The 24,894-nt window shown below is 42.1% G+C and overlaps 2 protein-coding genes across 10 annotated transcripts in view; one reads left to right on the forward strand and one right to left on the reverse strand.

The window, feature by feature from the left end:
• Positions 1-6,523, forward strand: part of tipin (timeless interacting protein) — a 32,860-nt gene extending 26,337 nt beyond the window's left edge. For 4 of the 5 annotated variants that reach the window (XM_070858596.1, XM_070858595.1, XM_070858597.1 and 1 more), the window contains exons 6-8: positions 752-815; positions 3,044-3,244; positions 5,373-6,523. In XM_070858596.1, the coding sequence (XP_070714697.1) occupies positions 752-815; positions 3,044-3,244; positions 5,373-5,758 (651 nt within the window). In that variant the 3' untranslated portion in view covers positions 5,759-6,523. The remainder of the gene's footprint in view (positions 1-751; positions 816-3,043; positions 3,245-5,372) is intronic. The other variant, XM_070858594.1, reaches the window with a different exon arrangement.
• Positions 3,762-24,894, reverse strand: part of dis3l (DIS3 like exosome 3'-5' exoribonuclease) — a 48,649-nt gene continuing 27,516 nt past the window's right edge. For 3 of the 5 annotated variants that reach the window (XM_070858590.1, XM_070858592.1, XM_070858593.1), the window contains 8 exons: positions 23,360-23,607; positions 22,761-22,853; positions 19,615-20,148; positions 17,346-17,500; positions 12,429-12,607; positions 11,068-11,210; positions 7,737-7,911; positions 6,460-7,136 (listed from right to left, as the gene is read on the reverse strand). In XM_070858590.1, the coding sequence (XP_070714691.1) occupies positions 6,834-7,136; positions 7,737-7,911; positions 11,068-11,210; positions 12,429-12,607; positions 17,346-17,500; positions 19,615-20,148; positions 22,761-22,853; positions 23,360-23,607 (1,830 nt within the window). In that variant the 3' untranslated portion in view covers positions 6,460-6,833. Of the gene's footprint in view, positions 5,664-6,459; positions 7,137-7,736; positions 7,912-11,067; positions 11,211-11,411; positions 11,535-12,428; positions 12,608-17,345; positions 17,501-19,614; positions 20,149-22,760; positions 22,854-23,359; positions 23,608-24,894 lie in introns of those variants that run through there. The other 2 variants (XM_070858591.1, XR_011587449.1) reach the window with 2 other exon arrangements.

A 24,894-nucleotide genomic window follows, 5' to 3' on the forward strand; every position in this document is an offset into this window, starting at 1 on the left:
GTCACTGTTGTAATGTGGGAAACGCGGCAGCCAATTTGTGCACAGCAAGCTCCCACACACAGCACTGTGATAATGACCAGATAATCTCTTTTTTTTTGTTATGTTGATTGAGGGATAGATATTGGCCAGGACATTGGGGATAACTCCCCTGCTCTTCTAAATAATGTCATGGGATCTTTTACATCCACTTGAGAGAGCAGATGGGGCCTCGGTTTAACGTCTCATCCAAAAGACGGCACCTCCGACAGTGCGGCGCTCCCTCAGCACTGCACTGGGGTGTCAGCCGAAATTTCTGTGCTCAAGTCGGACTTGAACCCACAACCTTCTGACTCGGAGGCTAGAGTGCTGCCCACTGAGCCACGGCTGCCTCCACACTTCCCATTCACTTCTGCCAACAAAACCGTCACAATGCAGTTGAAAGTTCCCAGCCACGAGGTAGCCGCGGAGTGAGTTTCTAAAGTGTCCCAATTTCGTTGCCATTTTGTGTGTATATATTTGCTTTAAACTTTAATTCATCCACTGACCATAGGTAATGTCTCAGGCAGGCATGTAATGTAATATCGTCATTTTAGAGTTTCATTTTTGTATTTGTTCACTTTTTACTTGTTGCAATATTTCCTAAAATAAAAAGAAAATGCTGGAACCACTCAGTGTGTGAAGGGCAGTATCTCCGGAGAGAGCAAGCCAGCGTTACAGTTTCAGCTCTGTGACCGTTCCTACATTTTATACTCGCTGTTGTTTTACATTCCAGACCTGCTTGAAGAGAATTCGCCTTGATTTGCCCATTACTCATGAAGACTACATTTCTAACGAAGGCAAGTGCTCCTTCCAGATCTTTGAGCAAAATCCTTTCAGAAGCTTTGTGCTCCCTCAGATTGGACCAATAATAGCAAAGCATTTTAGAGAAAATCGACCGTTGATTCTAAGGTTATACAAAAGCTGAGGCTTTTTCTAGTACATTAACTTTGCTTTTATAATTGTCAACTCCTGCTTGTACCACTTTGTCTATAATCCACAGCTGTTTTTTGGGGTAGGAAAGTGTTTGGGCGATGGAATCATTCTGGCTTTCCGATTTCATGAATTGCACAATGGTGGTAGTTCCAGGTTACAAGCCATACAAATGAGGCTTTGGTTTTAGTGGTGTAATGTCATTTCCTGCATTGAATAAATGATGTCTGGAGTATCCAGAGGGGTGTATTGGAACTCTACTCAGTCCTGCTCTCTGCAATGTGTGATGGGTGTGGCTGTTCAATAGTATACATCATCGAGTGACCCAGCCAGAGTTTGCCACTCTGATTTTTGTGACCTATGCAGTGTTTCTACGGGTTTTAATTAAACATTAAACTCATTTAAAAAAAAAATCAATCTTCTCTTTCTTCTCCTTTCCCCCCCCCCCCCCCCCCCCCCCCCGGCCCAATGCTGTATGTGGGAACTTGCTGTGGACACATTGGTTGCCACCTTTTCCTACAACAGTGACTACACTTCAAAGAATAATTCATTGGCTTTGTGACATTGTGAAGAAGCTAGGAGCGACATAAATGCAAGTTCATTGTGCAGAAAGAAAAGGCCATTGAGTCCATCTTTCATTTGCAGTTGTTTATGCCGTAATGCCAGGCCCCTCTCCACTCTATCTAGGTTCAATTAAGACAAACAATCTCTGTACCAGTAACTGCAAAGCAACACATTTCGTTTTACATGAAACGTAATTTATTGTTTACAACTTGTTCAGTTTGGTGACCTTGTTTTGTGTCCATAATCATATAGAAATTTGTCTTGCCAATTTTGTATCTGTTTTGCTGTGCCGAGGGCAGTGAATGGGACCGCTCCACAGGTTAAGTGGTCAGGTCCGTCTTCGCATGTAACCTAATTAGCGGCTCAACTGTGGCGGGCATCACCAGCGAGGCTGCAGCTGTCCGACCACGTTTTCATCAGGTGCTACTGAGTGTTAATCAAACGGAAGCACCCCAGCTGTTTGTAAATGATTGGTAAATGCCGTGCCAAGTTTTTATATAATTGTACATAACTCAACAGAGCGGAGTTCTTTCATTTTTAAAAAGAGAATCTCTTTGCCAAATTGCTCCTCTCTGCTCCTGAAAGCCTGACTCTTGATGGAAGCCTTCTGCTAACTTGCCTCAAGTGGCCATTTATGTGATAGCCTAAACAGTAAGGGTAAGTAGGCTATTCAGCTGCGGCTAATACACAGCCAAGCCTGATCTTGCATAGAAACAGACATGTTTGGCCCTGCCAGCATGCGCTGCTTATCCTCCACATAAGTCTGCCCATTTCCCTTTCCTACCTTAACCGATTCTTAAATGGTAGCATGGTCTCTGCTTCAATCGATAACTCTAGTAGCGTATTCCAGTCTCGGAGTCCTGGGTTTTTAAAAATAGTTTCTCCTGCTCTCTGCCCCTAGTCCCCACCATTTAATCTTGTACGTTCTTATTTGACGTGAACACTTTCCAGCAGGAATCATTGCATTGCGATAACAAGTGGGAACACTTTTTTTCTCTTTCCTTTTCTACCCAGCCCCAGGGAGGCGAGACCAATTACAGCATGCAAAGTACTCTTCTGACAGCAGTATCTTCGCACAGAACAGGGATCAACGTGGGATTTTTTTTTCATCCTTTTGTACATTAGGCACTGCCTCTACCCACCGAGGCTTTGCAGGAATCCATTATTACAATTTCCGTTTCTCTAGTCTTCTGAAGACAAGTTCTGTAGGCACCAGTTACCCTCCCAAGTGGCCATTATTGTATAAAGCTTTGGAATTGAGGGTCTTTGGGTTAGTTGGTCTGAGAGCAAGCCCAGTACTGTGCATTTATTTTCATGTTCTCTTTCCCCTCCCCTTTACTGGACAGCAACCAGTTATTTTTTGGAGTTAATTCATCGCAGACAGGTACTGAATTAAGACCCTCCTGGATTCTAAATCAGCCATTTTCTAGATAAACTCAGAAGTCCCAGGAGAATGATCACTTTTGAGAGCTATGGTAAATTCAGACAAAAAACACAATCCTGTTTTGAAATAACATATTTGTAATTACAGTTGTGGAGAATGAGGATGACCGAGGAATTGATAACTTAGAAACTTCATTCAATGCATTGCCCAGCCAGCCAGCTGCAGAATCGACTCCGAGCTCAAGTGCACTCTCTGAGGAACAGCAGCTTAGGATCGAAAGGAACAAACAGCTTGCACTTGAGAGACGACAAGCAAAACTCAAGTCGGCAAATCAAACGTCCTCCAATGGTAATTACTGAATGCGTTTTTTGTAATGGAATTTACTGTTTAATTTCCACACTGAAGTAAATCAGAGTACAGTAACCTGACTGTAATCTGTGTTTTAAAGCGGGTTAAGGGAAATATGAGATTTCCTTTATCTTCCTTCTCGTCAAAATCTGCCTTCAAAAGGACACAATCTGGTGTATTGTGGAGGAATTGGAATTCCGCAGGCTGTATGTGTGCTTCCTTATCACTTGTTCCATTACCTCGTAATTAAGGTGCGGCTGAAATACAAGGCGCTGGTGAAATCCGGTTCCTGCTGATAGGTCTTATGAAGTGGTTTGGTTTCTCATGATCTCTTTTTTTAAAAAAAAGCAAAATATATACTTTTGACCTAATTTTAAAATCTGTTACTGCCCTTCCCACCATGTTCTGTGCCATGTCATTTCTCATAACTCAGATATTTATATGGTTTGAATTTGCAATTTTATCCTTTTATGAAATTTAATTGAGCACATTCTAAGATTAGAGTTTGGGCTTAAGGAGAAAAAGTGACTTTGGTAATTTTGAGCATTTAATTAAATAAATAGATTCAGGTTCTGTGAAGCTGATTGTGTGCTTTAAGTTAGATACTCATACAATCATCACTGCATGTCCTAATGACAGGGCAGTCATATAATGGGATGCTATATTTATACAAGGACAGTGCTGAGAAACAATAGTATGTCACCCTCACCACTTTTGAGAGATGATTGGATGAGCACTTCAAAGTGCAGTAACCTGCAGGGTTACGGACCGAGAGCTGGTAATTGGGATTAGACTGGATGACCTTTTTTTGGACGGCACAGATATAATGGTAAATACTGCAGGGAATAGAATACGGCCAGGGTGATCTCCTGGACCAGTTTTGATCGCCTGTATGGGTTGGAGAGGAATTTTCCCAGATTTTTTTCTCCCTAAATTGTCCTAGGTTTTAATCTGGTTTTTGCCTCCCCCAGGAGATCACATGGCTCTGGTTGGGGTGGAGTGTAGAATGTTTCAGTATAAGGGGTGTCGCAGTTGTGTGAGGTGGACTGGTTGCTCTTTGCCTTTCCATCATTGTTCATAGGTTTATATGTAACCTTTAGGGCTGCTGACCAAGGGCCATTCGGCTCTTTGTCGGCCGGTGAGGACACGATGGGCCGAAATGGCCTCCTTCTGCGCTGTAAATTTCTATGTCACACCTGTCTTATCATTTCTGTGCTCATCAATGGAATGGAGCCTGCGGCACTTTGGGCATTTGGTTATCGTTGGATGTTTCCAGGATCATTGCAGTTAAGTCAGATAAGTTTCGCCCCAAAATATGCCTTAATCCTTGAGAGAACTCTGGACATGTTCCCACTAAGAAATAGGTTAGTCACCTTGGCCCAGTGGGTAGCACACTTGCCTCTGAGTCAGAAGGTTATGTGTTCAGGTCCTTCTCCAGAGACTTGAACACAAAATCCATGCTGATACTCTGGTGCACTACTGAGTGAGCCATCGAGGCCCAGTCTTCCCTCTCGGGTGGACATAAAAGATCCAATGTTACTATTTAAAGAGCAGGGGAATGTCCTGGCCAATATTTATCAACCAACACCACCAAACCAGATAAACTGGTAATTATTTAATTTCTGTCTGTGGGACCTTACCGTGTGCAAATTGGCCTGTTTCCCTCATTACAACAGTGACTACACTTAGTCATTTAGGTTGTCTAGGTGTAGAATCATTGCAAAAAGACATTCATCCCATCATTTTGGATTTGAATTAAAGTTTCACAAGAAAAAGGATTTTTGCCAACCAGTAATACCTGGTCCTCTTGATTTCTGTAGATTTCAGTCCATATATTTCAATCAGTAAACTCTACCTCACCGTTTTAAATTGTATGTTAAAGTTCTGCATAGCTCTACTGTTGAACATAAGGAATAGGAGCAGGAGTAGACCATGGCTGATCATCATCGATCTCCACTCCACTTTTCTGCCTGCTGTTGAGGTAATCCTGCGTTTCAGCTGAAAACAAGTAAATGGGGATCTTACCAAATCTCAGACTCGACCATTGGAGCTATCTGTCTGCCAGTACTTTGTATTATAGTTTGTTATAGGTAACAGTGCTGTAGATTATTCATATATGCATGATTAGTTTGTGTTTCAGATCGAGGTGAATCTGAGTCCTCGAGTCAGGCCACAGAACCTAATCAAATCAAGGTGTTGAGAGATCCTGATGACGTGTTTGAAGATCTGGATGTAGAAAATAAAGAAGCAACCCAAATAGAATCTTCTAAAGCAGTTCAGGAACTCAAAACTTCAACAGAAGTAGATCTTGCTGTGGAAACTCGAGACGACTTTGCTGAGGTAATGGACTCTTCTAAACCAACACACCAGTCTGAAACCACAATGGAAGATGCCGATTCTTCCAAACTCATTCCAGAAGCTGCAACAGAATCGAAGAATCTGAGCATGTTAACTGAAACAACAGAGGCTTCTCAACCAATTCAGGAGCTAGAAACCACCCCAAAAGTTGATTAACCCCAAGACTTGTCAGTGATTACTACTGAAGGTTTTTTGTTTTGCAAGTAGAATGGTTGTGTGACACTGATTAAGGTCAGAGTGGATAATTTGATAACTAGGTTTGTTTTGGTTATACAGTATTGCATTGTGTAGAAACTCTACACATCATAATTCTGATTATCACCACTGCAAAGGGTGTTTGGGAACTCCTAACTTAGGGTTCATTCATGCCACAAGTTTACCATTGGTACAAAAAAATGTCAGCTTCACTGCAGCACTAACAGTGTAGTGTAAATCTGGTCTAAAGGCCCCATCTGATGCTATATTTGTAGTACTGTTTATGGGTTGCTAGTGTATTGGTACCAATATACAATCAGGCGGGGGGGGAGGGAAATGCTAATCTCATTAAAAAAAATCATTAGACCTTTGCAGGTGTTGTATAACTCCAAATACTCTTCAATCACAGCCCAAGTTTAGAAAAATGAAATTGTTTTTGTTCTCTGCTTGTTAAGACCTACTGGGCAGTTTTCAACTTCCTGCTTTATGTTGAAGCAGGAGGTGCTTGGAACGAGGGAGGTCCCATAGAGTAGGATGACTTGGAGATGTCTGTCGTCCTGTACGTATTTGGAGTAACGAGCTACTCTGAACTGGGCATAAACACCAATGACGACTGTCGACTATAAGTTTTTACTTTTGGCCCCCCATGAAGTAAAAAGTAATTGCAAATGAAATGTAATACTTTATTTGTGCCAAACACACTTGAAATAAAAATTACAATATTTACATCTTGTTCAAAAAACTCTTTGTACATCTCCCATTTGCATTGAAAATGTTACATAAGCTTGAGCTGCTTTACAGAAAATGCCTCGAGCTGCTTTACAGAAAATGCCTCAAACTGCATTTCTACTGGTTTGGTCGAAGTTGCTGGATCCTGCCATCTTCGAACTGTCTCCAATTTCACTGGTAAAGTTACTGTCAAACTTGCTTTAAAAACCAGAACCAGTGTCTGGGTTATTATATCAGTCATTTAAAAAAGCTTTTGTTTCTATTAGTGGTTTTGGTTAAGAAATTAAAACTGACCCAAAGTCTTAACTTATCCAACTGTGACATCCAGAAGTGCCAATTCCTTGATTTCTTCAAACAACGAGTAGAGACTGTTCCCCTGGGTTTGACAGTATTCCCTGTCTTCATCTCTGATCAATGTGCTTTTTGCATGCTCTTGAGCAAGCTGTGCCTCTTCAGCCGATCTGATTACATCCCGTACCAAGTCTGTCTTTGAAGTGTGTATGGTTTTGTGTGCAGGTTCTGTACCAGTTGTGTTACAGGGTAGGTTGCTGATGATGTCCAGTTTGATGCTGTCGGGATGTGAGCGGGATGAGACTTCAGATACTCTTACCTGATTTAAGGGAGGGGAAACAAAGGTTCAATTAACCATAGTCAATTATTGGAAATAAACTTCCAAATCCAGCACGTCCATCAGAACTCTCAGCTGCCTGGAGCAATGATGAGGAATACTGGGCACCACAGCAGGCTCTGAGGAGTACCTGAACGTTAAACTTCCAAATGACACTGAATTTAGTCCATCAACATGGGAAGAGAAAAAACACAACCAAATGATCCATATCACAATAAGGGAAAATGACAGACCACACAGCAAACCAAGACCCAGTGAATTACAAAAATGTAATATTGAATTAAATCTGTTGCAAATGACTTTTTTACTACTGTAATGGTCACATCTTTATGTTCTGCTATAATTTTCCCCTCTCCATTTGCCTGTTGGTTCTGTCACTCTAAATGCACCTGCTGTACAATAGAATGTGAGGCTATCACATTGTCAGAAGTTTTTGATCAAAATGATAAAATTAACAGAGCCCTTTTTTTCTGTTGGATGTTTTAACATTTTCTGCTTTAATTTCAGACTTCCAGCATTTGCTGTTTCTTTTTACCTCAATTTCTATGCAGCTCAGTCCCAGCTATATAACTGTATACTTACAGTGATGTGTTCAAACAGAGAGAAGGTAACTGAGCCTCCGTCAACTGCAGTGGAGATAATTTTGTCTCGAAGGCGTTGGAGGGAGCCAGGCTTCCAGTCACATGAGCCATCGGGCTGTGCTGAGATCACAAGCCCCTCTTTGTTCTTCAGGAATGCTGGGGCTTTTATCCCATACCTGGTTTACACAGTACATCTCCATTTACTTGTGCCATTAAATTACACGCAAAAGTAGAACAGTTATAATAGAAGCTAAATACACAAAGGGTCACAAAGTAATGCACTAAAGCGAAATCATTGGATCACTGTCAGCTTGCAAATGGTGAGCAATAAACCCTTCCGAGGAGTGCCAAAAATTGTGCAAGATCTGTGGGACTCATTCTATGGCTCTGATCAGAGTGTACACAAGATATATGGCACACAAACAGGTCATTCAGCCCAACCAGTCCATGCCGCTGTTTATGCTCCACTCGAGCCTCCTCTGGTCTTTCCTCCTCTAACTCTATCCACATTCCCTTGTCCCATAAATGCATCGATACTATTCGCTTCAACCACTCCCTGTGGTAGCGAGTTCCATATTCTCACCACTCTTTGGGTAAAGAAGTTTCTTCTGAATTCCCCATTGGATTTCTTGGTGACTATCTTATATAGATGGTCTCTAGTTATGCTCTTCCCCACAAGTGGAAACACTCTCTCTGTATCCACTCTACAAAACCTTTCATAATTTTAATGACCTCTATTAGGTCACCACTCAACCTTTTTTCAAGAGAAAAGCGACCCAGCTTGCTCATCCTTTCCTGTTATGTATACTCTCGCATCTGGTATCATCCTTATAAATCTTCTCTGCACCCTCTTCTGTGCCTCTATATCCATTTTACAATATGGCGACCAGAACTGTACACAGTACTCTTAAGTGTGATCTAATCCAGGTTCGATACAGGTTTAGCATAATTTCCCTACTTTTCAATTCTATCCCTCTAGAAATAAACCCTAGTGCTTGGTTTGCTTTTTTTTAAAAAAAAACCTTGCTAACCTGTTGCAACTTTTACTGATTTGTGTACTTGTACTCCAAGATCCATTTGTTCCTCTATCCCACCTAGACTCGCACCCTCTGTATTCTTCCCATTAAAATGTAATACCTCACATTTATCTGTGTTGAACTTAATTTGCCAATTCTATGCCCATTCTGCAAGCTTATTAATGTCCCCCTGTAATTTGTTGCAGCCCTCCTCAGTATTGACTACCTACCCCCCCAATTTGGTGTCATCTGCAAAATTAGAAACTGTTTTTGATTCCAACGTCTAAATTGTTAATATAAACTGTGAACAACGGTGGTCCCAGCACTGATCCTTGTGGAACACCACTACCCACCTTCTGCCACTGAATAGCTGCCCTTTACCCCTACTCTCAGCTTTCTGTCTTGAAGCCAGCTAGCTATCCATTCTGCTACTTGTCCCCTGACTTGGTTCATCAGTCTATTGTGGGGTACCTTATCAAAGGCCTTTTGAAAATCTAGATAAATTATATCTACTGCATTACCATTGTCTAGTCTTTGTTACCCCTTCAAAAAATTCAATAAGGTTGGTCAAACAAGACATTCCCTTTTGAAATCCATGCTGTCTATTCATTGATATATTTTTGGTTCCTAGATATTCTATTTTTTCCTTTAGCAGGGATTCCATTATTTTTCCTACCACCACCGATGTTAAGCTGACTGGTCAATAATTCCCTGGACATGTTCTATCCCCCATCTTAAATATAGATATTACGCTAGCTATCCGCCAGTCCTCTGGCATTACAACTTTTTCTAACGAATGATTAAATGTGTGTAATAGTGCCTCTGCTATCTCTTCCTTAGATTCTTTTAAAATGCATGGATGCAATCCATCTGGATCAGAGTTTTGATCTTTGAGTTTGATTAGTTTATTTAAATATATCCCCTATTTTTATTTTAAATGCACTTCTCATTAATCTCATCATCCAATGTCATGTCCACCTGTTCTATCTCCCTGGTAAATACTGAAGCAAAATAATGATTTAATATATATCTATCGTTACCGGAGATATCCTGCAGAAGGAAAACATAAGTCTTAATGAATTACACTTATCCATTAGCTAAATTACTGGCATCAAATCATTCTCTCCCAATCAAGGTCATCCCTTTCCCTCTGTGCCAAGTACTAATGCTATCAGTTTCACAGTGAGTTAAAGGGGGGGGAAAAAGAGAGAAAGAACTTACATTTCTATAGCGTCTTTTGCGATCTCAGGATGTCCCAAAGCCTTAACAGCCAATTAAGTACTTTTGGTGTGTAGTTACTGTTGTAATGTAGCAAACATGGTAGGCATTTTGCGCACGGCAAGCTCCCACAAACAGCAATGTGTTAATGACCAGAAAATCCATTTTTGTTATGTTGACAGAGATAAATATTGGCCAGCACAGCGGAGTTAATTCCCCCGCTCCTCTTCAAAACAATGCCATGGGATCTTTTATGTCTACCTGAGAGGGCAGATGGAGCCTTGGTTTAGCCTAAGTTTTGTGCTTGTGTCCCTGGAGTGGGCCTCGAACCCGAAACCTTCTGATTCTGAGGCGAGAGTACTGCACACTGAGCCATGGCTCATTCTCTTTTCAAGCCTAGGTAAAAATCAGGAACTCAATCTCTTATTAACTATGGAAAAACCATTACAAGGTAATACGAGCTTGCCTCGCAGTCTGAAGATTGTAGTTTCAAGTTCAACTGCAGGATTTGAATGATTTTGAATAGAATATAATGTAGACTTCCGCTTCGGTGTAGTACTAAGGGAGTATCATATTGTCAGATACAAGGTTAAACCAAGGCTCCATCTGTGGATATAAAAGAACCCATGATACTTTTTCCAAAGAAAAGCAAGGGAGTTCTTCTGGTGTCCCAGACAAGATTCATCCCTTAAACCAACATAACAGATTGTGGTTGTTTTAGTTCGGCCTTGTTGTGCAAATTGGCTGCTGTATTTGCCTACAAAACAATGACTACACTTGAAGTAATTCATTGGCTGTGAAGCACTTTGGTACATACTGAGAATGTGAAAGTTGCTATATAAATGCAAGGCTTTTTTTTTATTGCATCCTGGACAGCCATAAATATTGCTCTTAATCATAAGATGTATTTTTGGATGAAGCTTGTCTCAAATTCTGCTGAGAGCAGCGCTTTTAAATTAAAACACTGATTTAATATATGCATTCTAGACACTTTCTGATTCATGGATAGTTGTAAAATTGCACTCCAGATTAGAAGAGAATTGTTGCAATTTATCAAGATTTGTTTTTAAATGATATTGGACATTCTTGGCAACTTACCGTGGTACAAATACCAGCACACCATTTGCTCGTATTGAGTATATGATGCCATCTGTTGTGCAACGGTCATCAGAAGGGTCTTTATCCTTAAAGTACATGCACTGAAATAACTCTACAGATTGCTTCTGCACACGCTGAGCAGCCTAAGAAACAATGGAATAGGAACCGACTTAATTAGGCCACAGCATTCAACTCTAATCTGGAGCCGGATAACGCAATGATTTTCAAACTTTCCTGTGAGAGCCTCCTGCAAAATGCTACCATATTTCTGTGGACTCCTTGTCCTGAAATTCCAAAAGACATTAGCAGCAACCCAAAACTACAGCGCCATCACTACAAAATACCTTGTTTGTAGAGGCAACAGCAACACCATACTTGGAATGGTGATCCATTGGACCGGCAGGGGCACCGACAGGAAAAAGCAGATTTCACATTACGATCTTGCAGAGCCCAGCTTGTGAAAAGCACTGGTGTAGGTAAAAAAACAAATGAAGTAGACAATAACTGGCCTCAGCATCCCTTACAGGGGAGAGGAATCAGCCAGGATAGTCACTATCCTGTTAGTCCTGCTGGAAAATCTGCACGAATGGTCCTGGGTTTTGGATGTGTCCATCAGCCCACAGTTTGACCAGCCTCTGCCTGACAGACTGGCATATGAAGAATGGCTTTTACATCAAGTACTGACAGTGCCCACAAAGTGGTTCCCCAGCTTCAGGCACTGTTTAAAAAAAACTAAATGTAATAGTTCCATTTTATATCGTAATTTTCAAAAACAATAAATCCAGAAGATACCAATTACTGGAGAAAATCTCAGTTACTAAGTCCCAGAGTATTTACATCCATGCCAACATTTTTTTTTTGTAGGGTTAAAATATTCATGGTGCACAATTGGTCAGCGTCAATCAATGTTTTCCACAGTTGTAGCTATTTTCTCTTCCATTTCCTCTTTTGAGACTAAATAGGCAAGCTATTGTTAGGACTTGAGCAGAATGCTGGAGGTACATAAGAGAAGTGGAGATTTAGCCCATTTTCACTTTCCTTCTGAGGAATCATCGGGTTTCTGTTCAGTACCTTCCCTGGATGTTCCAGCTTAGATTAAGTACTTGCTGTTTGGGGGATGGGGGACATGTGCCATACCATAGTACAGTACAGGCATGTGTATTCACTGGTTACTTATTGAAGGGAGTAGAACTTCTCAACTGCAATGTATTTTTCCAACAAAGCTTGATATCCACACTGATTACTAATCTTTTTATGTTCTGCTCTTCCAAATGTGGAAGCTGTTTTGTTTTTTGAATCCAAGGACAGCATCAGGCATTCCCAGATCAGGTTTAGCGTGGGTGAATTATTTCCCTACTCACCCTATTCTTGTTGTTGACGTGCTGACATAATTCTTCCAAATCCTTGTTGCTGAGCAATGCATTTTCTGGTTCCAATTTCTTGTCCTTCATGATAGCTGCCATCAGAAGTCTATGTACCACTATGTCTGCATATCTTCTGATTGGAGAAGTGAAGTGAGTATATTTCTCCAAGGCAAGACCTTTGATAAAACACAAAATAATTACCACCATATAGATGTTGAAATATCCATATCGGGGTGTGTAGATAACCTGGACTCAGGACTTTTGCTAATTCTGTTTTGTAACGGGAGGTGTACATGAACAGCTCTGGGAAGTGACTGATTCCATCTCTGGGAAAGGACCATGTCCCTATTTGGCAATGCCAGGATTGAGCTCTCCCAGTGGGAAATCACAGGATTAAGCAGGTGCTAATCACATCTTTTTGCTTTCTCTTACAAAACCGCCAATTATTTTTCAAGGTCATCTCAAAATGTTGACTGATATTTTACCCAGTGACTGTGGCTTTGTAGTATTACAGCTCTCACTGATCAAATGAATCTTAAATTGCAGTGGACTCCAACACTGGATTTGCTGCAACACTACAGCTGAATTCATTGTTTTAATTATAAAATAAGCTTGCACAATTGTTTCCCTGTACTATACTTGAACAAATAGTGCAGCTAATGAGTACTGACCTTTCTTAACACTGTCCTTGCAAAGTCAGTTAGCTAATGGGGGCCCAGTGCAGTGTCTTTTCACCGATTGAGCTGTGGTTCGAATCTAGCACAAGCTGGCAGTTAACTGTTTTCCAATAAGGGCACTTTGTGAAATGAAATCAAGTCTGAATCCAATTCCCAGTTGTTACACGTTGAAGCACAAATTGGCAGTCTAACTCAAGAAGATAACTAGTGAGAGACCTGGAAAAATTCACACTGGTTCGAGAAAATAGAACATCTAGAAACCAAAAATATAATAATGAATAGTCAGCATGGATTTCAAAAGGGAAAGTTTTGCTTGACCAACCTCATTGAATTTTTTGAATAGGTAAAAGAGAGAATAGACAATGGTAATGCAGTATAGACATAATTTATCTAGATTTTCAAAAGGCCTTCGATAAGGTACCCCATAATAGACTGATGAACAAGGTCAGAGAATGCAGAGTTAGGGGACAAGTAACAGAATGGATAGCTAGCTGGCTTTGAGATAGAATGCAGAGAGTAGGGGTAAAGGGTTCACAGTGGCAGAAGCTATTCAATGTGACAAGGATCAGTGCTGGGACCACTGCTGTTCACAATCTACAGTAACGATTCAGACTTTGGAATCAAAAACACAGTTTCTAAATTTGCATATGGCACCAATTTGGGGGATAGTCAATACTGGGGAGGACTGCAACAAATTATAGGAGGACATTAATAAACTTGCAGAATGGGCATAGAATTGGCAAATGAAGTTCAACACAGATAAATGTGAGGTATTACATTTTGATAGGAAGAATAGGGAGGTCACTTATTACTTGGAGGATACGAGTCTAGGTGGGGTAGAGGAACTAAGGGATCTCAGATACAAATACACAAATCACAAAGTTGCGACACAGGTTAGCAAGGTCATTAAAAATGCAAACCAAGCACTAGGGTTTATTTCTAGAGGGATAGAATTGAAAAGTAGGGAAGTTATGCTAAACCTGTATCGAACCTTGGTTAGACCACACTTAGAGCACTGTGTACAGTTCTGGTCGCCATATTATAAAAAGGATAGAGGCACTGGAGAGGGTGCAGAAAAGATTTACAAGAATGATACCAGAAATGCGAGAGTATACATATCAGGAAAGGATGAACAGGCTGGGTCTCTTTTGTAAAAAGGCTGAGCGGTGACCTAATAGAGATCTTTAAAATAGTAAAAGGTTTTGATAGAGAGAGAGAGAGAGAGAGAGAAAAAGAGTGTTTCCACTTGTGGGGAAGAGCATAACTAGAGACCATCAATATAAGATGGTCACCAAGAAATCCAATAGGAAATTCAGAAGAAAGTTCTTTACCCAAAGAGTGGTGAGAATGTGGAACTCGCTACCATAGTGAGTGATTGAAGCGAATAGTATCGATGCATTTAAGGGGAGGCTAGACAAGCATATGAGGGAGAAGGGAATGGAGGGTTATGCTGATATATTTAGACAAGGAAAAACGGGAGGCGGCTCGAGTAGAGCATAAACGCCGGCATGGACTGGTTGGGCCATATATCCTATCCAATCCAATGTGACCAACCTGTGGTCCTCTAGCCACTTGTAGCCCCTTGAGCTTTGGCAATCTGGCCGTTGGAGCCCAGGCAACTCAGTCCTGTGTGCATTTATCGTTGTTTTATGTGCCTGTTTGGAGGGCTGTTTTTTTTTTTAAAAAGAGCTGTTGCCTCACTGAGTAAGCCTGGAATCCCCATCATCCTTTTGCAATTCAGAAAGTCTCTAAAATCTAGACACCAGCTAAAAGCCCAGAATCTCTGCCTGTAGAATACTCGGCCATCAAAAGCAAATGGAAATCAGTAACCATAGTAACCTGTTTCCATGAAAGCCCAACAAATGCATATTGCAAGGGAATGTATAAAGAACAGATTTAAAGAGATTAAAACGAGCCCAGTTTGCTAAGCTCAGCATGCAACAGGAAAGCAGTTTTTCTTGCCTGCAGTTTCACTGAACTCAAAATTTACAAATCAACAGCGGAAAAAGGTGTTTATATTTCCTAATCAAATAAAGGCAGTACGTACTTGATTTCATATGGAGTATTTTTTTTTAAAGTTACTTTTTTATACCCCCTAATTTCTCTTCATTGCTCTTCTTCTCCTGAAGTCATTGACTCCTTGCTGGGATACAGTTCCATGGGCACTGATGGCTTAATGCCTCGCCCAACTGCCCATTCTTTATGTACGAGCCTGGATGTGAAGTGTTGCAGCCTACTGCACCATGCAGGACATTGTAGCAAAGTTCTCTGCACTGTCCACACATGCCATTCTTCAGCAGGGGGTCACTGGACAGCAATAAGGAGTGGTAACCAACGCTCCTGTTAAGCTGTGCGGCCGAGGTCCCGCCCAGGCTGCTCACTGGCTTTCACACGGGAGAAACCGCGCATGAGGGAAAATTTGAATGGGCCGCGCAGACAGTTAAAGGGGGGGGGGGGGGGGGGGGGGGGAGGGGGTGCACCAAAAACAAAAGTTAGAGGGATCGTTGGTGGGAACCCTGGACGATTTATCCCCTCCTCAACCCAGGGGTCCTGAGGCCAACTGTAACCCCCACTCTTCCCCTCTCCATGCTGGCATTGCTCTGGCTGAGGTCAGCTAACTCAGCACCCGCCATGACTCAAACCCTGGACGCTCCTGCTCTGTACACTCGATGTTTCACTCTCAATGGTTACGATAGAAAAATAAAATTGTGTTTTGAAATAGCCTTAAAATATTTTTAATTACAGTTGTGGAGAAATTGGATGATCTCCAAGTTGACAGGAAGTTAGAAACATCATTGAGTGCAATGTCAAGCCAGGCAGCTGCAGAAGTAACTACTAGCTCGAGAATGCCCTCTGTTATTCACTGCCTAAACCCACTGGGACATTGGACAATATAAATTATAATAAAACAACAAAAGAAAAAAAATCAGTACAAGGGTCATGATTGTTCGCAGTTATGAGAAGGTAGGAATTAGAAAAGGCTGCCCTATAATTTAGGTTCATGCACAGATCCTGCTCAGACCAAAGTGTTTGATGGCGAGGAAGGATTTGGGTAACGTTCTATTTACACAAATCCCAACATCACACTCTTAACTCCAGCCACATAGGAGCTTCCTCTGCTGTGTATGTAGCTGTTCGCAAAGGCTGCCAAATTCATTCTATTAGTACTGCATGCCTACCAGAATATTGTTTATGAAGAGATTATTGTCAACACCATCTCCTCCAATTCTTCCCTCTTGCGTATCGCTGATTTCCACTGCCCCACTATTGGTGGCTGTGATAAGGCCCCAAGTTTTGGAATTCCTTCACTAAACCTCTCTGCCTCTCCTCCTTTAAGATTCTCCTTAAAACCTCTCTCTTTGACCAAGCTTTTGGACACCTGCCCTAATATTTTGTTGCGTTTGATATCCAATGTTGTTTGATAAAAACGCTTGTGTGAAGTGCCTTGGGGCGTTTTACTACGTTACAGGCCTTGTTGGAAATCAAACATCATCTCACATAAAATGCTCCATTTAGATATGTTCATATCAAAAGTGATTTGCTTTTCGAAACAGCTGATTAAACATGGGACTTGTTTTTATTTACTATGTGATCATAGCAAATACACAAACAAATCCATTTGGAACTCTAATCTACACAATCTATGAAATCACAATGATTCCTGACAGTTCAGCATAGAACATCTGTAACATAACTTAACTTAACAGATATCTGCAATGCAGTGTTAGACCCAGGCACTGACTAATGCAGTCTGATCACTGCTTTACGCACAGGCTTAATGGAATGAATGCAGCAATGACTGTGCGGGGTGTCTTGGAAAAATACGCAGTTATTTATTTCACTTCCAATGTAGTTATCCAAGGTCAGAATATCCAAATACTTAATATGCCCCTTTCACAAATCACAAAAATCCTGCCTTACACAGAAAGAAGCCTTTCGCAGAAAATAAACGTGATAAACATTTTTTTTTTAAAAAAGGCTTTAAAAGTATCCTGTTTCTGCTGCAACTGAAGTTAACCAGTGTTCAAACATGGGAATGATGCAGAGGAGAGGGAGAAAGCATGAGATAGGCAGCCACATACAGATACACACACAGCTTCTTACAAATTGAAGCCCTCAAGAAACAGCTAAGATAGACATTCCCCAAGAGTTAAGTTCATACCATTTATATTATTTTATCCACATCAAAACCTTACAGCACAGAAATATTAAAAAACCTCTATGTAATGTCATGTACCGTAATGATAAAACATATCCTCGGAACAGGAGCCAGTGGAAAAATAAAGGGCGTTGGACATTGTCTGTGTCGCCATGGATCGCAACAGCTTGTTCACCAGAGGGTCGTCTGGGTCTTCTGCCAGGTCCAGTGAATCTGCCAGAGCCTTGTTGGAGCTAAAAATTGTCAACTTCAATATTTTACATTAGAACATTTGTATATGTATCTATGCATACACACAAATTTTATATATATATGTGTGTGTGTGTGTATGTGAGATTCATCACAAAATCTCCTGCTCTAACTCAATCTTCTCAGATGCCAGAACTGTGGAACTGCCCCACCCAAAATATTCCTTAATATAACCTAATGGGTGTAAAACTCAAGCTTGCCCTCAGCGAATTAATCGTCCTTGATTTACCGTCCCTCCTACTCTTTGCATCCCTGGTGGTATCCTAAGCTGAGCCTGAGCTTTTCACCTAGATTCCTCAATTTAAAATAAAACAAAATGCATCTTGTGAATGTGATGCTCCACAATAACTTACTCCATGCGGCAAACCGTTTCCAATTCAAACCTACACACATCAAGTAGGGACAGGAATGGGTTCGGTTGACATTAGCCCTCCTTGGTCAAATAACCTGCAAACACTGACGAGGTCCCCTCGAGCAAATTAAATTAAAAAATCTTAATTCAAATGATAGCACTTAAAATAGAAAATCCTAATTTGAGCACAAAACACCCCCGATTATTCCATTTTTAATGATGAGAACTCAATAGTCAATTTCCTACCAGGTTTCAGTCAGTAGCACAGCTCAGAAAGCTAACTGTCTTTCTGTAAAACATACTCAGCATTTTCTATTTTTCCCCCAAAATGAATGGCCGAACCAAGGTTTAAACTAATACAAAATCAAAATAATGTGGATGCTGGAAATCGGAACAAAAAACAGAAAATGCTGGAAATACTCAGCAGGTCAGGCAGCATCTGTGGAGAGAGAAACAGTTAATCTTTAAGGTCAATGATCTTTTGTCACTTAGGGCCTAGGCAGCTGAAGGCACGTCCACCAATTGTGGAGCGATTAATATCGGAGCTGCTCAAGAGCCATAAATTAGAGGAGCGCAGATATCTCGAGAGTTGTGGGGATGGAGATTACCGAGATAGGGAGGGGGCGAGGCCATGGAGGGATTTGAAAACAAGGATGATAATTTTAAAATTGAGACGATGCTAAACCAGGAGCCAATGTAGGTCAGCAAGCACAGGGGGTGATAGGTGAACGGGACTTGTTGTGAGTTAGGACATGGGCAGAGTTTTGGATGACCTCAAGTGTATGTAGGGTAGAATGTGGAGGGCCAAGTGTCAAGTCTAGAGGTAACAAAGGCACGGATGAGGCTTTCAGCAGCAGATAAGCCGAGCAGGGGCAGAGTCGAGCGATATTCCGGAGGTGGAAATCTTGATGGTGCGGACATGTGGTCAGATGCTCTTTTCGTGGCCAAGTATGACACCAAGGTTGCCTACAGTCTGATTCAGCCTCAGACAATTGCCAGGGAGAGGGATGAGTTGGTGGCTAGGGAATGGAAGATAATGGCTTTGGTCTTCCCAGTATTTAACTGGGAGGAAATTTCTGCTCATCCAGTACTGGATGTTGGACAAACAGTCTGACAATTTAGAGACGGTGGAGGGGTCGAGAAGTGGTGGTCATAGAAAAATCATAAAAATTTACAGCACAGAAGGAGGCCGTTTGGCCCATCATGTCCGCGCCGGCCGACAAAGAGCTATCCAGCCTAATCCCACTTCCTAACTCTTGGTCCATAGCCCTGTAGATTACAGCACCAAGTGCATATCCCTCTGTGTGAAAGTATTTCTCCTCAAATCCCCTCTAAACCTCCTAATACTTATTTTAAATCTATGCCCCTGGTTGTTGACACTTCTGCTAAGGGCAATATGTCCTTCCTAGGCCCCTCATAATTTTATACACTTCAATTAGGTCTCCCCTCAGCCTCCTCTATTCTAAAGAAAACAAACCCAGGATATCCATCTTTCCTCATAGCTAAAATTCCCAGTCCAGGCAACATCCTCGTGAATCTCCTCTGTACCCACTCTACTGCAAACACATCTTTCCTGTAATGCGGTGACCAGAACTGCACGCAGTACTCTAGCTGTGGCCTAACCAGTGTTTTATACAGTTCAAGCGTAACCCCCCTGCTCTTGTATTCTATGCCTTGGCTAATAAATGTAAGGTGGTGAGGTAGAGCTGGGTGTCATCAGTGTATATGTGGACATCTATACATTACCGTGTATCTATTTTGAATCCCTTTGCCTTTGCACACTCAATCAGCCCAGTGAAGAACCCCTGCTGTGGTGGAGGATGGCAACGCAGCAAGGCTTGGTGAGGCCAGCTCTCGGTTATCTTCTTTGCCACCCAGTGGTTAGCCAGAATCATACACTCCGCTACAGTCTCGTGCACTTCCAGGGGCTGCTTCGGGACCAGGTCGCTAATGTTCTTCTTCTCATCTAACTGCACTCGTACTTCAATCCCTTCCAGCTCCAGGGCACCACCAAGGGCACGCTTGGCTCGGGTGTGGCGAGCTATCTCAGTCAGCTTCTCTACAGCCCATATCAGGTCATTCAATTTTCTACGTTTGTCTTTCTCGTCAAGCCCTTTGAGCTCCGGGATATCATCCACAACACTGATATCCCCATCCAGCAAGGCCTGGGCCGCTTCATAGAAGATCATGTACGCAGACCGTATAATGGTTCGTCCAAACCACACCTTAAGGACTTCATAGTTCGTTTTGTCCAGTTCCCACAACACACTCACTGCATACCTTAAGAGTGAAATGAATATGGAAGATTAACCTTCTGCCTGAAAGGTGGACTGAAACCACAGCACACATGCAATAAATGATTGACAGTTAAGAGTTAATTCAGTATCGGTGTTTGAAGTTTGCTCTGTACCCTTTATCACTGCAAATGTTTATTTTTTTAAAACAATAATTGTGCACCCAGGAGTAAGATTGAGAATTTTCCACTTTTTGGACCAAATCCTCCAAATTATAGGATAGGTCAAGGATAAAGCTCTCTCTACAACGTGCCTTAACCTCAACCGCTTGAATGCCCTCACAACTACATCAGTGTAATATTTTCATTTCCCACAATAGCCTGCCTCCAAGAGCCAATTTAGGCTAAAATTATTGGCCAGATTTTATGCCATGGAATCTTCTTCACCAGGAACTGGAACAGAAAATATATATTTTATTACAAATAGGTTTGGTTTTTGCAGCAATGCTGTCAGTTTCAGTTTTAATCATAGAAATTTACAGCACGAGAGAAAGCCATTCGGCCCATCGTGTCCGCGCCGGCCGACAAAGAGCTGTCCAGCCTAATCCCACTTTCCCGCTCTAGGTCCGTAGCCCTGCAGGTTATGGTAGTTCAAGTGCACATCCAAGTATTTTTAAAATGTGGTGCGGGTTTCTGCCTCTACCCACCCTTTCAGGCAGTGAGTTCCAGACCCCACCACCCTCTGGCTGAAAAAAGTTCTTCTCAACTCCCCTCTAAACCTCCTACCAATTACTTTTAAATCTATGCCCCCTGGTTGTTGACCCCTCTGCTAAGGGAAATAGGTCCGTTCGATCCACTCTATCTCGACCCCTCATAATTTTATACACTTCAATTAGGTCTCCCTCAGCCTCCTCTGTTCCAAATAAAACAAACCCAGCCTATCCAATCTTTCCTCACAGCTAAAATTTCCAGTCCAGGCAACATCCCCATAAATCTCCTTTGTACCGTCTCTAGTGCAATCACTGTGAGGAATAACTTTTATTATACAAGTTTGTGTTTTACAAACCTTGGGGACATTCTTCTTTAATCAGGAGAAGCACCATCAGTTTTGAGAGTTAAAAGGGAAGGTGAACCAAAGAACTGGTGTCCAACAGGTCAGGTCCTTTCCTTACAGTAGGTTTGTGATCACAACCAAGTTGTTCAGTAGAGATGCTGATTGGAGGCCTGACACTCTCCGCACAGGGAGAGGGATAACAATGCACGGCGTAAATTACCTCTCCCACCCCTGGGCCCTTCTGTACAATCTCCTAGCAACACTTATACTGCTCCTTTACCAGAGCCAGCATGGCTACCTGCTCTCTGCCGGGACATAAGAATTAGGAGCAGGAGTAGGACATTCGGCTGATCTTCTACCTCAACTCCATTTTCCTACACTATCCCCATATCCCTTGATTCCCTTAATATCCAAAAATCTATCAATCTCTGTCTTGAATATACTTAACAACTGAGCATCCACAGCCCTCTGGGGCAGAGAATTCCAAAGATTCACCACCTTGAGTGAGGAAATTTCTCAGCTCGGTCCTAAATGGCTGACTCCTTTTTCTGAGACTATGACTCCTGGTTCTAGACTCTCCAGCCAGGGGAAAACATCCTCCCTGAAATTATCCTGGGTCAAAGAACGAACAGACAATACAAGTATAAATCCTTCTCTTGCAAAAGGATCTGCAAAAGGACATAAGACAGGCTAAGTGAGTGGGCAAAAATTTGGCAGATTGCGTATAATGTTGGAAAGTGTGAGGTCATGCACTTTGGCAGAAAAAAAATCAAAGAGCAAGTTATTATTTAAATGGAGAAAGATTGCAAAGTGCTGCAGTACAGCAGGACCTGGGGGTGCTTGTGCATGAAATGCAAAAGGATAGTATGCAGGTACAGCAAGTGATCAGGAAGGCCAATGGTATCTTGGCCTTTATTGCAAAGGGGGTGGAGTATAAAAGCAGGGAAGTCTTGCTACAGCTATACAAGGTATTGGTGAGGCCACACCTGGAATACTGCATGCAGTTTTGGTTTCCATATTTACGAAAGGATATACTTGCTTTGGAGGCAGTTCAGAAAAGGTTCACTAGGTTGATTCTGATGATGAGAGGGTTGACTTATGAGGAAAGGTTGAGTAGGTTGGGCCTCTACTCATTGGAATTCAGAAGAATGAGAGGTGATCTTATAGAAACGTATAAGATTATGAGGGGGCTTGACAAGGTGGATGCAGAGAGGATGTTTCCACTGATGGGGGAGATTAGAACTAGAGGGCATGATCTTAGAATAAGGGGCCGCCCATTTAAAACTGAGATGAGGAGAAATTTCTTCTCTCAGAGGGTTGTAAATCTGTGGTATTCGCTGCCTCAGAGAGCTGTGGAAGCTGGGACATTGAATAAATTTAAGACAGAAATAGACAGTTTCTTAAATGCTAAGGGGATAAGGGGGTTTCGGGGAGCGGGCAGGGAAGTGGAGCTGAGTCCATGATCAGATCAGCCATGACCTTATTGAATGGCGGAGCAGGCTGGAGGGGCCACATGGCCTACTCCTGCTCCTATTTCTTATGTTCTTAAAAGTGGGATATTTTTCTTCAATCGTATTTTGCGTCCCAGGTAGAAATGAGACTTACCTATCAGCACCCCCGAGTAAAGAACACAGATCAGCACTGAGGATGGTGGGTAACATGTCATAGCGGCGATCTGCAAGGTAACAAGTTGTCGCCCTGGAAGAAAGTAGCAGGTGTTTGTATGAATATTAGGTAGAGAGAGAAAATTTATACCAGCAATGCTCAGGAGTCCTTCCCAGAGATCACAATATAACGTTTACACTACAGGACCTAGTGGCAGATGCTGAATACCGTGGCAGTGTATTATCAAGTAGATTTACTCATTTCCAAATCTGTGGAACGATGCCCCCAGGTCTCGCAGCTCTGGGACACCCGACAGATTGCTTAGCAGTCACAGCCTCTTTCCTTTGTGGCCATTCCAGAATATATGGGGTCGCTCCCCACCAGTGACATTCTCAGAGCAGCCGAGCAGGGAAGATCTTCATACCAGAAAAAAAATCCATCATTTTATGAAAATATCAAAGACATTTCTAATAAGTAAATTATTTATTTTTCCAAGAGAGTATTTTGAACAAAGATTATTCCCCCTAGATTGTCTTTCCCCTTTAATGATTTTAACTTCAGGAACTGAATTTTTCATGGTGATTTTGATTTTACACTACCTTGATCTAGCCTCCAGATCTGTATATGAATTTAATGTCACAAAGTGTGTGACGTCTGCAATATGGACCCCGAGCTCCAGATTTTCATTTGCTAATCTGCGAACAGACAGCGTGTCGTCCACATCTTCACAGCCCTTGGGGTCGATGCTGAAGACCAGGTGAGTGTTCCTCAAGTCCACTCGTCGTGCTTGCTCCTCGGCATCAATCTTCCAGGGATTCTCCGCAGTGTTCACGGGCATCTCACGCACCTACAGAATGGGAACAGACAAGTTAAGAGATAATCGTGCGGTTTAAACATCTATAGCTGAACAATACTTCAATCTTTATTTTCAATAAAAAAATTATTTTCCCAACTATTCTTCTATGTACAGTTTTTCCTTTTCATACACACACGGTATAAACCCATCAGGAATCCTATTCCTCCCTTCTGAACAATTAATGCAAGTTAAGTTTCTTCACCCCACCCCACCCCACCCCTCCCCCACCCACCCCACCCCACCCATGCACCACAGCCTGTGACCTCTGCCAGTCTGACTCTGGAACAGTTGCTAGGGACAAAGGGAAGTGGCCCAGATTAACTTTGTGACCTTTCGCCAACCCAGGGGTGGAGGAGAGAAGACATCTTCCCTCCAATTATGTGCCTTCCGCAGACATCATGTCTGAGATTGGTAAACTCACTACAGTGAATTGTGGAAAAAACAAATGCATTGAGCCACAAGGCAGTCATTTACAATGTCACTTTTACATACAACATGTGGGTGTATGATTTCTTCTCTAGGACACAAATTTGTCATAACTACATTCTGGGACTCAAAAGTTATCTCATGAATTTTTTTTTTAAAGCTTTTAGAGGCTTACATACCACAGTGAAATATAAATCTCCTCGAGGATGTTTTACATCAAGTAGTTTTCTTCCTCATTATCTCCTTTACCTCCCCCACCCTCCTGACCTAAGGTACAGGTCATAGGCAGCAGCCCAGCTACCTCACCCAGCCTGGACATTGAGATACTAGCTATCTAACTGTGGGGGCCACCATAGCCAAAGGTTAGCCTGTCCTCAGTTATCATCCGAGCAGGGGAACATGCAGCGGAGGCCCGGGTAAGAGTCAGGAGTGGCGAATGAGGCCAGTTAATTTCATTTGTTCCCTGTGGACAATTTTAGCATCTCGCTTCCCTGCCCGTTCCCCATAACCCCTTATTATTTAAGAAACTGTCTATTTCTGTCTTAAATTTATTCAATGTCCCAGCTTCCACAGCTCTCTGAGGCAGCGAATTCCACAGATTTACAACCCTCAGAGAAGAAATTTCTCCTCATCTCAGTTTTAAATGGGCGGCCCCTTATTCTAAGATTATGCCCTCTAGTTCTAGTCTCCCCTATCTGTGGAAACATCCTCTCTGCATCCACCTTGTCAAGCCCACTCATAATCTTTCCAGTTCATTTGTTTCTGGTGGTGTTTGTCGAGGGATAAATGTTGGCCAGGACATCAGCAGAAGCCTTCCAGCTCTTCTTTGAATGCTGCCATATTTATGTCCAT

The sequence above is a fragment of the Pristiophorus japonicus genome, chromosome 17 (assembly GCF_044704955.1).
Source record: "Pristiophorus japonicus isolate sPriJap1 chromosome 17, sPriJap1.hap1, whole genome shotgun sequence".
In the NCBI taxonomy this organism is placed as follows: domain Eukaryota; kingdom Metazoa; phylum Chordata; class Chondrichthyes; family Pristiophoridae; genus Pristiophorus; species Pristiophorus japonicus.